The sequence below is a fragment of the Sminthopsis crassicaudata genome, chromosome 3, assembly GCF_048593235.1.
Source record: "Sminthopsis crassicaudata isolate SCR6 chromosome 3, ASM4859323v1, whole genome shotgun sequence".
NCBI lineage: Eukaryota > Metazoa > Chordata > Mammalia > Dasyuromorphia > Dasyuridae > Sminthopsis > Sminthopsis crassicaudata.
This window is the reverse complement of record NC_133619.1, coordinates 395,374,466-395,390,420: the sequence shown is the minus strand read 5'-3', so window position 1 is coordinate 395,390,420 and position 15,955 is coordinate 395,374,466. Positions and strand designations below refer to the sequence as shown.

Here is a 15,955-nt window from a genome sequence, read left to right as displayed (position 1 = left end):
AATGGGCTCTCAAAAATATACACCTGTTGCATGCTAGACATATGCCATGTTTTATGAAAAGACCTATATAAACCATCCACTTCTGGGTAAGTGATCCAGGAGGCTGTGTGGACAAGCACTGGACTTGGAAAGAGTAGAGTTAATATATTACACATGTCAGAGTTTTCTGTATCTTTTTCATCATCCATTAATGGTATAATAAAGGTATAATAAGGCCATACCCATCAACCACTCTCACATTTCCCATGTGATACTGTTCTAAATAATATTTTAGGAGCAGCTAGATGGTGCAATGGATAGAGCAATACCCTAGAGTCAGGAGGATTTGAGTTCAAATATGACCTTAGACATTTGACATTTACTAACTAAATAGTACTGAGCTTGACACTTAACCCTAACCCTGAGTTAAACACTATTTTAAAAACACTATTTAAACACTTTAGATACAAAGAAAACTGTAATGATCATTCCCTCTTAAGAGCATATATTATATATATATATGTACATATAAGTAGATATATATATACATATACACATATATATATATATACATACATATAAATATATATATACATATATAAAATAAAAGTAATGGAATGGGGTGTGACTAGATCAGGAAAGGTCTCACATAGAAGATAGCTCTTGATCTGCGCTTGGGAGAAAATTAGAGATTCCAAAAGACAGGTGAAGAGAGAAAATTCCGGGCATATAGATGGAAATCAGTTATGAGGAACAGTAAAAAAAAAAAAAAAAGGCCACATTGGCAGCATCAGAGAGTGGGAAGGGGAATCATGGGAAATCAGCCTGGAAAGATGAGTTAGCATTCAATTGTGAAGAGGTAAAATGCCAAACAGAAGAGGCAATACTGTGATTTATAAAATAGGGGAATAACATGCTTGAGCTGTGCTTTGGCAATACTGTTTTTGTAGCTGTGTGGTAGATGCATTGGAGAGGGAGGAGGCTTTAGGCAAGGACCAGTTCACGAGTTGCTTAATAATTCAGACAGGAGTTTTGAAGGTCTGAACTAGGGTGATGGGTATGTGAATTGAGAGAAAGGGATGGATATGGTAGGTGTTATTGAGGTTAAAAAGATAATACTTGGGAGTTCCGGCCAAGATGGCGGCGTGGAGGCAGACAGCTGCTTGAGCTCCTCGTTTTCTCTCAGAACTTACTTCATGACAAGCCTCTGACTTAATGCTTGACCCAGAAAGAAATCCACAAATTATCACCAAGAGAAGACATCCTTGAAAGTCGCCAGAAAAGGTCTGTGTTTGCTCGGGGGAGGGTCAATCAGACTGGGCACAGACTGAGGGCAGACAGCCAGAGCAAGACAGGCAGCTCACACAGCTCAGACCGGAGGGGGAGGGGTGTGATCTCGGCCGTTTCTGTGAAAGGGCTTTTGCCCCAGTGTGGATGCTCTGTCTTGGCAGCAAGCCAGGAGCAGCGGAGAGGGTGTAAACACCGGAGGTGAAGATTAAAACCCCAGAAAGCCAGCGTCTCTCAGAGCCCGGCCACCCCCAACCCCTACCTGGATTGACTCGGTGCATTCTCGGAGCCTCAGAGCGCAGACTCAGTACAGTCATTGCTGTTCTGTTAGTGGCTCTCTGCTGCCCTACCCCCAGTCTGTAGAGGAAGCCCATTAATACCATCCAGCCCTATCCCCCGCAAAACAGACCAATTGTTTCTCTTGTCAGTTTGTTTTCTTTGATTCCTACTCTGAAAAAATGAACAAAAAATTCAAAAGGGCTCTAACCATTGACAGCTTCTGTGTGGAGAGGGAGCAGACTTCAAATGCTGAGGAGACTAGGAACAGAATGTCCCCAGATGTATCCCCTGGGAGGGATATAAGCTGCTCCTCAATACAAAAGAACCTCATAGAGGAAATCAAAAAGGCTCTCACAAGAGAGCTGGAAGAGAAATGGGAAAAGGAAAGGGAAGCTTGGCAAGAGAGCCTGGAGAAGTCATCCCATGCATTCAAAGACAGAGTGGATAAAGAAATCAAATCATTGAGAAATAAGATTAGTGAGTTGGAAAAGGTAAACAACTCCAAGGAAAACAGGATTAGTGAGCTGGAAAAGGTAAACAACTCCAAGGAAAACAGGATTAGAGAGCTGGAAAAAGAAATCAGCTCTCTAAAAAATAAAATGGATAAAATGGAAAAAAATTCCATAGAAGATAAAAACTCAATTGGACAATTACAAAGAGATATAAAAAAAGTGAGTGAAGAAAATACATCATTGAAAATTAGACTGGAACAAGTAGAAATGAATGACTCAAGGAGAAACCAAGAGGGAGTCAAGCAAAACCAGAGAAATGAAACAATTGAAAAGAATGTCAAGTACCTTACCAGAAAGACAACAGACCTGGAAAACAGATCCAGGAGAGACAATTTGAGAATAATCGGACTCCCTGAAAAATGGGAGGAAAAAAAGAGCTTGGACACCATTTTCGAGGAAATTATCAAAGAGAACTGCCCAGACGTTTTGGAAACAGAGGGTAAAATAGACATTGAGAAAATTCATCGATCACCTACTGAAAGGGACCCTAAAATCAAAACGCCAAGAAATATAGTGGCCAAGTTCAAGAACCATCAGACAAAGGAAAAGATATTGGAAGCTGCTAGAAAAAAACAATTCAGATATGGAGGATCCACAATAAGGATAACACAGGATCTAGCAGCATCCACATTAAAAGAACGCAGGGCCTGGAACATGATATTCCGAAAGGCTAAGGAACTTGGTATGCAGCCAAGAATAACTTACCCAGCAAGAATGAGCATCGTTTTCCAGGGAAGAAGATGGACATTTAACGAAATAAATGAATTCCATCTATTTTTGATGAAAAAACCAGACCTACATAAGAGGTTTGATCTTCAAATACAGAACTCAAGAGACTTCTAAAAAAGGTAAAAAGAAATCTTGAGAACTATACTTCTGTCAAAAAAATATGTAAAGAACATATGTACAATTTGTCTTAGAAACTAGAGGTGGAAAGGAGATTATATCATAAAAAAGTATAAAGTGGTGGTACTACATCTCATGAAGAGGCAAAGGTAACATATTATATCTGAGAGAAAGAAAGGAGGGAGATGAACATAGCGTGTATCAATAGACATATTCGATTTATGGTGAAACTTCTTCCACTTCATTGAAAAGTGAAAGGGAAGGAGTAAGCTAAGGGGAAGGGAATACAGTAATTTCGAGGAAAAGGGGTAAAATAAGGGGAGGATCTTTAAAGTGGGGGAGGGATCCTAAAAAGGGAGGGCTGTGAAAAGCAAGTGGTGTTTACCAGTTTAATACTGGATAGGAGGGTAAAAGGGAAGGAAAGGGGAAAAGCTTAAGCAGGGGTTAATAGGATGGCAAGCAATATAGAATTAGTCCTTCTAACCATAAATGTGAATGGGGCAAACTGCCTCATAAAGAGGAAGCAGTTAGCAGACTGGATTAAAAGTCAGAATCCTACTATATGTTGTTTACAGGAAACACACCTGAAACAGGATGAGACATTCAAACTAAAAGTAAAAGGGTGGAGCAGAATCTATTATGCTTCAGGCAAAACCAAAAAAGCAGGAGTAGCCATCCTCATCTCAGATCAAGCAAAAACAAAAATTGATCTAATTAAAAGAGATAAGGAAGGGCATTATATCCTGCTAAAGGGAAGCATCAATAGTGAAGCAGTATCAATATTAAACATGTATGCACCAAGTGGTGCAGCATCTAAATTCTTAAAAGAGAAATTAAGAGAGCTGCAAGAGGAAATAGATAGCAAAACTATAATAGCGGGAGATCTCAACCTTGCACTATCAGAATTAGATAAATCAAACCACAAAATAAATAAGAAAGAAGTCAAAGAGGTAAATAGAATACTAGAGAAGTTTGATATGATAGATCTTTGGCGAAAGCTAAATGGAGACAGAAAGGAATATACTTTCTTCTCAGCAGTTCATGGAACCTATACAAAAATTGATCATATACTAGGGCATAAAAACCTCAAAATTAAATGCAGTAAGGCAGAAATAGTAAATGCATCCTTTTCAGACCATAATGCAATCAAAATAACATTTAATAAAAAGCCAGGGGAAAATAGACCAAAAAATAATTGGAAACTAAATAATCTTATACTAAAGAATGATTGGGTAAAACAGCAAATCATAGACATAATTAATAACTTCACCCAAGAAAATGACAATAATGAGACATCATACCAAAATGTGTGGGATACAGCCAAAGCAGTAATTAGGGGAAGTTTTATATCTCTACAGGCCTACCTGCATAAAATAGAGAAAGAGAGGGCCAACGAATTGGGTTTACAACTAAAATTGCTAGAAAAGGAACAAATTAAAAACCCCCAGACAAACACAAAACTTGAAATTCAAAAAATAAAAGGTGAGATTAATAAAATTGAAAGTAAAAAAACTATTGAATTAATTAATAAAACTAAGAGTTGGTTTTATGAAAAAACCAACAAAATAGACAAACCCTTAGTAAACCTGATTAAAAAAAGGAAAGAGAAAAAGCAAATTGATAGTCTTGAAAATGAAAAGGGTGAACTCACCACTAATGAAGAGGAAATTAGAACAATACTTAGGAGCTACTTTGCTCAACTTTATGCCGATAAATTCGATAACTTAAAAGAAATGGAAGAATACCTTCAAAAATATAGCTTGCCCAGATTAACAGAGGAAGAAGTAAGTAGTCTAAATAGTCCCATCTCAGAAAAAGAAATAGACCAAGCTATTAACCAACTTCCTAAGAAAAAGTCCCCAGGACCAGATGGATTTACAGGTGAATTCTACCAAACATTTAAAGAACAACTAACTCCAATGCTATGTAAACTATTTGAAAAAATAGGGATTGAAGGAGTCCTACCAAATTCCTTCTATGACACAGACATGGTACTGATACCTAAACCAGGTAGAACGAAAACTGAGAAAGAAAACTATAGACCAATTTCCTTAATGAATATTGATGCTAAAATCTTAAATAAGATATTAGCAAATAGACTTCAGAAAACCATCCCCAGGATAATACACTATGACCAAGTGGGATTTATACCAGGAATGCAGGGCTGGTTTAATATTAGGAAAACTATTAGTATAATTGACCATATTAATAATCAAATTAATAAAAACCATATGATCATCTCAATAGATGCAGAAAAGGCATTTGATAAAATCCAACATCCATTCCTACTAAAAACGCTTGAGAGTATAGGAATAAATGGACTATTCCTTAAAATAATAAGGAGCATATATTTAAAACCTTCAGTAAACATCATATGTAATGGTGATAAACTAGAACCTTTCCCTGTAAGATCAGGAGTGAAACAAGGTTGCCCACTATCACCATTACTATTCAATATAGTACTAGAAACTCTAGCCTTGGCAATAAGAGCTGAGAAAGAGATCCAAGGAATTAGAGTAGGAAATGAAGAAATCAAATTGTCACTTTTTGCAGATGACATGATGGTATACTTAGAGAACCCCAAAGACTCTGCTAAAAAGCTATTAGAAATAATTCAGAATTTTAGCAAAGTCGCAGGATACAAAATAAATCCACATAAATCCTCAGGATTTTTATACATTACCAACACAATCCAACAGCAAGAGATACAAAGAGAAATTCCATTCAAAATAACAGTCGATAGCATCAAATATTTGGGAATATATCTACCAAAGGAGAGTCAGGAATTATATGAGCAAAATTACAAAACACTTGCCACAAAAATAAAGTCAGATTTAAATAATTGGAAAGACATTCAATGTTCTTGGATAGGCCGAGCAAATATAATAAAGATGACAATACTCCCCAAACTAATCTATTTATTTAGTGCTATACCAATCAGACTCCCAAGAAACTATTTTAATGACCTAGAAAAAATAACAACAAAATTCATATGGAAGAATAAAAGGTCGAGAATTGCAAGGGAACTAATGAAAAAAAAGTCAGAGGAAGGTGGTCTAAGTGTACCTGATTTAAAGCTATATTATAAAGCAACAGTCACCAAAACCATTTGGTATTGGCTAAGAAATAGACTAGTTGATCAGTGGCATAGGTTAGGTTCACAGGACAAGATAGTGAATAAAAATAGCAATCTAATCTTTGACAAACCCAAAGATCCCAAATTTTGGGATAAGAATTCATTATTTGACAAAAACTGCTGGGAAAACTGGAAATTAGTATGGCAGAAACTAGGCATGGACCCACATTTAACACCACATACTAAGATTAGATCAAAATGGGTCCAAGATTTAGGCATAAAGAACGAAATCATAAATAAATTGGAGGAACATGGGATGGTTTACCTCTCAGACTTGTGGAGGAGGAAGGAATTTGTGTCCAAGGGAGAACTAGAGACCATTATTGATCACAAAATAGAACATTTTGATTACACCAAATTAAAAAGTTTCTGCACAAACAAAACTAATGCAAACAAGATTAGAAGGGAAGTAACAAATTGGGAAAAAATTTTTACAGTGAAAGGTTCTGATAAAGGCCTCATCTCCAAAATATACAGAGAATTGACTTTAATTTATAAGAAATCAAGCCATTCTCCAATTGATAAATGGTCAAAGGATATGAACAGATAATTTTCAGATGATGAAATTAAAACTATTTCCACTCATATGAAAGAGTGTTCCAAATCACTATTGATCAGAGAAATGCAAATTAAGACAACTCTGAGGTATCATTACACACCTGTCAGATTGGCTAAGATGACAGGAACAAATAACGATGAATGTTGGAGGGGCTGTGGGAAAACTGGGACACTGATGCATTGTTGGTGGAGTTGTGAAAGAATCCAACCATTCTGGAGAGCAATCTGGAATTATGCCCAAAAAGTTATCAAAATGTGCATACCCTTTGACCCAGCCATACTACTACTGGGCTTATACCCCAAGGAACTACTAGAGAAGGGAAAGGGTCCTGTATGTGCCAAAATGTTTGTGGCAGCCCTTTTCATAGTGGCTAGAAGCTGGAAGATGAATGGATGTCCATCAATTGGAGAATGGTTGGGTAAACTATGGTATATGAATGTTATGGAATATTATTGTTCTATAAGAAATGACCAACAGGAGAAATACAGAGAGGCTTGGAGAGACTTACATCAACTGATGCTGAGTGAAACGAGCAGAACCAGAAGATCATTATACACTTCAACAATGATACTGTACGAGGATGTATGCTGATGGAAGTGGATTTCTTCAACATAGAGAAGAACTAATCCAATTCCAATTGATTAATGATGGACAGAACCAGCTACATCCAGAAAAGGAACACTGGGAAATGAATGTAAACTGTTATTTTTACCTTCTGAATCCAATTCTTCCTGTGCAACAAAAAATTCGGTTCTACACACATATATTGTATCTAAATTATACTGTAATATATTTAACATATATAAGACTGCTTGCCATCTGGGGGAGGGGGTTGGGGGAGGAAGGGAAAAAATCTGAATAGAAGTAAGTGCAAGGGATAATGTTGTAAAAAATTACCCATGCATATGTACTGTCAAAAAATGTTATAATTATAAAATAAAATAAAAAATTAAAAAAAAAAAGATAATACTTGCTATGAGAGGGTATTAGGAATTGAAAATAATAATATTACGAATAGATAACATTTATATTGCATCTACTATGTGCCAGGTTCTGACCTAAGTGCTTTACAAATACTTCATTAGATCCTTATAACTTCCCTGGAAGGTAGGTATGATTATTATCCCTAATTTTATAGATGAGGAAACTGAAGCAGACAGAGATTCAGTGTCTTGATCAAAGTCATATAGCCAGTCAGTGTCATCACCTTTGAACTCAGGTCTGCCTGACTCTAGCCTGGCACTCTGTTTCCTGTACCATGGAAGTTGCAAACTCAGAAGATTGGAAGTATAGTGGTACCTTTGTCAGAAAGGGATGTTGGGAAGAGGCGTGGCTTTGAGGAATGAGTTTTCCATTGGGTATTTTGAGTTTGAGATGCATTTGGCATATATAGTTCAAAATGACTAAAAGTGGTTTTAGTAATGATGTTGGAACTGGAGTTTAAGAAAGACACTAGGACTCAACAGATCTGGGAATCATATGAAATAGAATGGAAAGACATTTATTAAGCATTTTTGTGTGCACATGAAAAATTAACTCTTGGGAACTATTGAAGTTATTGAGAATATATAGAGAAGAGAGAAGGACTTTAGCATTTACCTGTAGATAGGAGCTAGCATATGGATAATGACCCAGCAAGAGATTTAAAAGAAACAATTGAAGATCTTTGAGTACTAAATACGTGTGAACTCTTGTTATTAAAAGGCAGCCAGGGGTATAGTGGGGAGAGCACAAATTTAGAGTTAGGATACCTGAGACAGAGTCCCTAATCTGCCACCTAATAGCTATAGGATAATGGGCAAATCACTTTCTTTAGTCTGCCTTTCACTATAATAAAACTTACTTCCTTCAGGATGAAACTGAGATAATACCTCCTACAGAAAGTCTTTCATAGATTCAGTGTATTGGGATATACATTAAGGTTTAGAAGTATTCCCTGTTCCTAAGAAAATTCATAGCAGAAAGTAATGTCTTGGATTCTTAAACTCTTCTCCTCTTGAACTTTTGGTATTGGAGTTGTAGCCATAACTTTTGCTCAGAAGATCTGAGACATTTTGCTCCTAGACAGAGCTACCTCCAGAAAGCTTCAAAATAGAGCTGTGAATCAATTTTTTAGTGTTTTAACTTGCCTCAAATTGTATTCTGATTGTTTATTTGCTTAAATGGCATATCTTTTCCAGTAGACTGTAAACTTCTTGACAATAGATTGTTTTTCATTCTGTCTTTCATCCCTAATGTCTAATATAGTGCTTTGCAAAAGTATATATTTAATAGATCCTACATTCTATCCTCCATCCAGTTTGTTAAATTTAAATCTTTCTGGGCCCAAGTATCCTCATATGTGAGAGGCATGGTTGAATCATATTGTTTCCAATATTGCTTTCACCTCTAGTTCTAAGATTCTAAAGATCACTGGCCATGGAATCCTGTGTTCCTGGGTTCAAATTTCATCTATCTATGGAATTTGGGGAAATGAATCACTTTACCTTCAGGGGCCTCAGTTTTTTATATAGAAAATGAGGCTACTAAAATCATCTTTTTCTAGTTCTGTGATCTTATGAAGTGAATTCTCTGAGCTTCATTTTTTTATTGTTAAATGGCTTGAAAGTTTGGTTGTGAGGACTTTGTCTAGAAACTGTTTTATAAATCTTAGAGTGTCATGTAATTATGAGTTATTCTAGAGCGCTATACAAAAGTTCAAAGCACTCATTCCATAGGTGAGAGCCTTTCCCTTCCATCTTTCCTTTTCAGACAATGACTTACCAGCAGGTGGCAGGTATGGGACACAGTTCAACTCATCCTTTTGTGAAGGGAGCCAGTTACAGGAACTACCATGCCCAATCAGTCTTGGATATGACAGAATCTCCTCTCTTCCTCCCTCTCTCCCCCCCTCTCTCTTCCTCCCTCCCTCCCTCCCTCCCTCCCCCCCTCTCTCTCCTCCCTCCCCGCCCCCCCTCTCTCTCTCTCTCTCTCTCTCCCCTCCACATCATCCCTCGGGTCTCTAAGTGTTAGGGAGCCTCATTTAGAGATTGGCCTTAATGTCTGAAAGTCTCCCTGCTTTGGGTTGTCCCAACTGAGAACACAAGAGACCAGAATGCTTTAGCATGCTCAGGCTTTGCCTTCTGGAGCAGAGGGTTTCTAAACAATTGAGTAATGAATATTTATTCAATGTCTAGAATGCTCCAGGCGCTGTTGGAGAAGAATTTGCAGGCACTTAGTGAAGGTGTTTTAGAAATGCCTTTAACAACAAACACCAAGAAAATCCACGTTGGCCTTGAGACCTTGGGAAGGTGGCTGTCCCAATCAGTCCAACCACACAGCATGTGCTGGGCTGAGTGGAGCCTCATTAGTGGAGACCAGGAGGGATGGATAGTTACAGTCATGCTGGAAAGGGGGAAACTTATTTAGAAGCAGTCAAAATTGCAGAGGTAAGAGTTTTAGGGAGTAGGAGGACACCATCAGATTGAGTCTGGGAGTTTACTTTTTCCGGGGACGACTCACTTCAAGGTGGCTGTATTGGTCATCTTCTCTGTCTTTGAGAGGCTGAGAAGGAAGAACAAAATCAACAACTTCTTTCCTCCATTTTCTCATTTATTCTCCCACCAAGTGTCTACTGTGTGCAAAGCACTGTCTAAAATTGAGGAAGGAAGGGAACACAATTTTGGTGAGCTCTCCTTAAAAGCTTTTCAAAATTTACTGCAACTTAAAACTTTACTCGGATTTTTAGCATGCCTCACAAGTCACCGTTTTAAATTTTCTTCTCTGGGCCTTGATCTAAATTTCTTTTTATCTCAGCATTCCTTCATCTGGGAGATGGAGGAGAAGAGGTAGAGATGGGAAGGGCACTCAAGTTCTTCCTATGTCTTAAGCATTTCTTGCTCTGAACTGATCCTTCTGAGTCACTTTAGAATTTAAAGGTTTTGTTCCCAACTAGTTTAACCAGAGGCTCTGTCATCTCCCTTTACTCACCTGGTAAAGCTGATCATTAGTCAGTAGAGTCTGTTTGTCCGAAGCTACACAAAAAAAAGACAGAGGGACAGTCAGTGGATATCAGACCTTAGGAAAGGCAAACAAGCTTGGGGACATTGCTCCTTCTTGTCCTACGAAGACAAAAATCACTCCTAACCCAGCCCACTCAGATCTCTGCATCAAACAACATTTATATGAGTACCTCCTGGTACTTAAGAAATTTATGAGACTGAAAGGAAAGGATTGGTTTTATCCTGTCTACCAAAACTGTCCTTTACCTCTTGACTGCCAAACTCCATCTTGCCCTGTGATGAAGTAGATGCCAACAGCAAGGAAGAAAACAGTGATCACTTCAGCTAAGATAAAGCCTGATAGAGTGGCTCCATCCAGCTTAATACAGTTTTGGCACACTGTGAGGAAGGAAAAAAAAATACCTTTAAAATATATTGACAAATATTCTCTTTTATTTATAACTTTTGTTTCTTCATCCGCAGAAGGATTCTGTCTAGGATATCCCTACAGGGTTGTCCCATTGTAGAGTATTAGAAACTACCTGCAAAAATCATTAGACAATGAACTGATTGTCTCTTAATGTTCCCCTGACATAGATATATCATATGAAATAACATGTGATAAGTACATAGGTGATGCCCAAGACACTTTTAAGATCTCTGTGGAGAAGGAGACTGTCTAGATCTTTTGTCCTTGGTCAATAGCCCCCTTACTTGTGTTCCCATAAAACTTCCCTCTATTCCTTAGCTTATAGAAACAGCTGAGCTGTCTCATCCCAAGAAGAGGATATCCCCAAAGTAGGGCTAGAGCATAAAAGGATTACGTAGGCTCCTTTAAAGGAGTTAAACTGCTGATTACTCTAGAGTACTGTCTCTCAGGCTTTATCACTCAGCTCTACTTAGCCTCCAATTCTCCAGACCAGTGTGACCTTCTCACTTATTCTTTTTTTTTTTTTTTAAATTGGGGTTAAGTGACTTGCCCAGGGTCATACAACTAGAACGTGTTAAGTGTGTGAGACCAGATCCTCCTGACTTCAGGGTTGGTGCTCTATCCATTAAGCCACCTAGCTCCCCTCACTTATTCTTATAAAAAGGAAAAGCAGGAAGAAGATTACATACTTCGGTAATATACATGAAGTCGGAGAGAATGTTCTTCGGGTTTTGTTGAGTTTCTACACCAATATACATTTTGGGGGTCTTTGAAAATACTTCCCAGGTTCAATGTTTTCTTAGTTTCATTTAGGACCATTTCCCCTGCAATCCATTGGACACTTTCTTTCCCTTTAAAGTTGCAGGTTAGTAGTACACTTCCATCCTGTCGATTGTCATCCAAGTCCACTGGTTTTTTTCCTGGGTTATAAAAAGTCATTTTTCCTTTGTGAATTTTTGTTTCTGATTGACTTCACCTCTTAAACATTTTCCTTTTCTAAAGGATATAATAACTATTTTCAAGAGAAGATGGATAGAATATGCTAGAGTCCCATTTTAACAGTTTCTTCTTCCATTTCTCCCTTTCTCTCGCCTCTTTCTTACCTCCCATCAGCCTATATCACACAAAAAACAGGTGAATTCACAGAATATCACACAGCCTTAGCCTGATTGTTGGAAACTGAGGAGTCTAAGATGAGCAAGTTTCGCCACTCATTTTATTATCATTTCCTAAGTCATAGACATTAAGATAAGAAAAGACCTTAGAGGCAATCTAGTTCAACCCCCTCATTTTACAGGTAAGGAAAGATCCTGCAAAATTAAGGGACTTCCAAGGCCATATAGGATGGAATTGTCAGAGGTGGGATTTGAACTCGACTAGTCTGATTCCTGAACCAGCGTTCTTTCCACTATCTGATCTTGCCTATAGCATGTGAGGACACAAAGAAGAAATTTCTCCTACCTTGATCTGTCTGAGCCATGGCATCTGCAGAAAGAAAAAAATAGATAGTGGGGCTAAAATCATTTGGGGAAGGCCTGGATGAAATATAGCTTTTAAAAAAATTTTATAATTATAATTTTTTTTGACGGTACATATGTATGGGTTATTTTTTACAACATTATCCCTTGCACTCACTTCTGTTCCGATTTTTTCCTTCCTTCCCTCCACCCCTTCCCCTAGATGGCAGGCATATGTTAAATATGTTATAGTATATCCTTGAAATATAGATTACAAAGATATAACAATAAATAGGTCCTAATCTCAAAGAGCTCAAATTCTACTAAAGAGAAGGAGGAAGATTGGCCAGATAAAATGTGTAGTGATTGTACATGATTATTTGAAGAGGAAAAGAGAAATATAGACTGTCTCTGACAATTCTTAGGTGGTCCAAATCTTAAACCAGGGCAATGGGAGGCATTGAGCCTAACTTTTGACTTTAATTGCCAAGTTGGATTCAAGGGCATTTATACAGTCCAGATTTTCATCCCCTGAAATCCTGATTGGGATTGACAGGTATATACCTGCCCAAAGATCAAGATACTTTTCAAAATTCATTTAAATTCCACCCAACATTTATTAAGCACCTATCACTGGGGGGGATACAAAGTTCAGATGACAACCCATCTTTTCAGAGAATCTTCAGTCTATTAGAGTGACATGACATATATACAAATAAATAGAATATGAAATAACATGTGGTAAATACATAGGTGATGCCCAATGTGTCACAAGAACATATATTCATATGGTTTTTCCGAAATCTATTTCAAGTGGAAATCACAGGTATCTGTTAGAGTTGGCTACCCAATAATTCCCAGATTTGCATTATTATTTGTATGATATAGACATGTCTCAGAGAGAGAGTATAGACATGGCACTAGAAACATATGGCATTAGGATTACTTTCCAAGAAAGAGCAAACTCTAACTCTAGCTTCTGGCCCTGAACCTAGTATGGAGTGTGTCCTGTAGAGGCAAGAGAGGGAAGCAGAATAGAACTATGTTATTTCTTCTTTCCTGGACACTACAAGGAAGAACAGAGGTTCTTCCTCCTCCTTCTCCTCCTCCTCCTCCTCCTCCTCCTCCTCCTCCTCCTCCTCCTCCTTCTCTTCCTCTTCCTCTTCTCTTCCTTTTCTCTCCTTTCCTCTCCTTTCCTTTCCTTTCCCTCAGTCTCAGACAGTTAAACACTAAAATGACTTGTTTTCTTTCATCCCTGCATCAGTGGTTCCTAAGCCTAGATATCCAGTGCTCAATTGAGCTCTGCCCACTAAGCAAGGCAGATATAGGAAGCGTAGGCTGTTAGAGGTAGGTGTTTTTACATAACAAGACCAATAAGTCTAATGGCTTCCAATCCAAATGAACAAATATTGATTAAGCACCTACTATGTGCCAGGTACTGGCTCTGCTGGGATTACAAAGAAAATAGTTCCTAATCTCAACAAGCTCATATTTTACTAGAAGGGAGGAATAGGATTGGTCAGATAAAATATGCAGTGATTATATATGACTATTAGAGGAAGAGAGTATTAGGAAAGGTTTCCTGTAAGAGGATGTTCATGATCTGAGCTCTGAAGGAAGCCAGAGTTCCCTAGAAGTAGGGCAGGGGAAGGAGTACATTCCAGGCACAGAGGATTCATAGGCATGAAAGCGGGCATTGGAACAGCAAGGGAGAACAAAGTGGGCTTTTTTGGCTAAAACAAAGAGCATACAGAGTAGAATCATGTGAAATAAGGTTGAAAAGGTAGACCAGACAGGAGCCAAATTGTGGAAGGCTTTAAATTCTGAGCTGAGGATTTTGCATTTATCTTAGGGTCAAGAGAGGAAGGGAAATGACATTGCCAACCTTTTTCACCAGCTAAATGATTTAGACAGTTGTGTGAAGAGTGAATTTTGAGATAGGGAACACAAAAAAGCTGGGAGGCCAGTGTGGAGTCTGGTAGTCACCCCAAGGCTAAGAAAAGTAAAAGTCCCTTAGCTTGCTGGTGGTATAGATGAGTCTCTAGTCCAAGGGCTCTGCTTCCATTAGACATGCTCAGGTTTAATCCTAATTCCAACCTTGGGTTCAGGACCTCTTCTTTGTTTCCTTCTGGGCTGTGGTATATAAGTTTTAAGCCCAAGATGGAGACTGAAGAGTTGTCTTTTTAGTGCATCTGAGAACTCTGACTTTGTCAGGCAGAGATGGTTCCAGGACCGAACAAGCCTCCTAAGAGAATGTTGTTCTTCAGGTCCTGCCCACTCCCTGTGCCCACCTGGGATCACATGCCACACAAGCCCCACCAGGATCCCTTCAAGGGACCAAGCTGTGGGGAGGATCCAAATGTGCCTTTCCCTCAAGATCCCTCTCTGCCTTTTTGCACCCATTTTAATGTCCTTACCCTGGAGGAGGAGGATGGTCAAGATCAGGTCAGCCAGATGCCAGTTCCACTTCATGCTCTGCTCGGCGCTTTTCCTGTGGTAGCAGCTGGGGTGTCCTGCCGAGCCTACCTAGTCTGGCTCCACCTTTTGCTGGTTGGGCCTTGTGGTGTGGTGTCAAGGAGCTAGTCCTCAGCCACAGCCTCCGGTGTGAGTAAAGGAGGTTGGGGAGGGGCGGAGGATGCGGACTCCTATCTGAGAGGCTCTGTTTTTGTGGGGGGAGATGGGGCCCTGGGCGGTTGGGCGTGGGGGTGCCCTGGATGTCTCTGGGGGTGCCTTTGGCCCCTTCCCTTCTGGAGATAGGCAAGTTTCATGATAGTTGGTTATAGTGCTAAAATGGGAGGTTATTGGCTATCCTTCCTTGACATCAGTATGTCAGAGTGTAGTTCCAACTATGGCTGATCAGACCAATATGAGCTCGAGCTGCTCCGCCACAGGTCAGATAGTCCATGTGAACATTTGTTCTGGATTCTCTAATTTTGCACATTTTACATTTCCTTTGGGCTAATTCAATTGTGCTTTGCTCGTACAACACAGCACCTTCTCTGAGGAGAGCATGCCATCCTGGGCGGTCCTGTGTCAGGTCATACAATCAATTCTAAATGCAACAAAGTATGGGTCAGTTCTGCTGATTGTGCTAATTCTGGCCTGCAATTAACAACCAGAAAGCATAGGTCCTCCCTCAGCCAGCATCACACCATCCATATGTGGAACTGTAAGTTACAATAAATGGTGAAGTTTTCAATGCTGTGAATAGGTTCTCTTACCTTGGCAGTATTCTTCCCAGGGATGTACACATGGATAATGTGAGAGACAATGGAGAATATATATATATATATATATATATATATATATATATATATATATATATGTATTTACACAGGCCAAGTGCTCATAAGATAGTCAGAAAAATCAATAGAAGGACAAGATGGGAGACCTGAAATCAAGAGCCCCACTTAAAACCAGACACTCATTAGTAAGGTGATTATAGGCAAGCCACTAAATCCTTTCAATTTTCTCATTTGTCAAAAGGGGA

General features: G+C 38.8%; 1 protein-coding gene across 1 annotated transcript; it reads right to left on the bottom strand.

Annotated features, from left to right (window-relative positions):
- Positions 1–9,733: 9,733 nt before the first annotated feature.
- On the bottom strand, positions 9,734–15,051 carry LOC141562288 (T-cell surface glycoprotein CD3 gamma chain-like). The gene is made up of 6 exons (XM_074302260.1): positions 14,883–15,051; positions 12,470–12,493; positions 11,698–11,928; positions 10,846–10,977; positions 10,568–10,611; positions 9,734–10,141 (listed from the first exon to the last, which is right to left on the bottom strand). Exons 1-6 carry the CDS (start codon positions 14,935–14,937, stop codon positions 10,076–10,078), a joined length of 552 nt encoding a protein of 183 aa, XP_074158361.1. The 5' UTR covers positions 14,938–15,051; the 3' UTR covers positions 9,734–10,075.
- Positions 15,052–15,955: the final 904 nt, after the last annotated feature.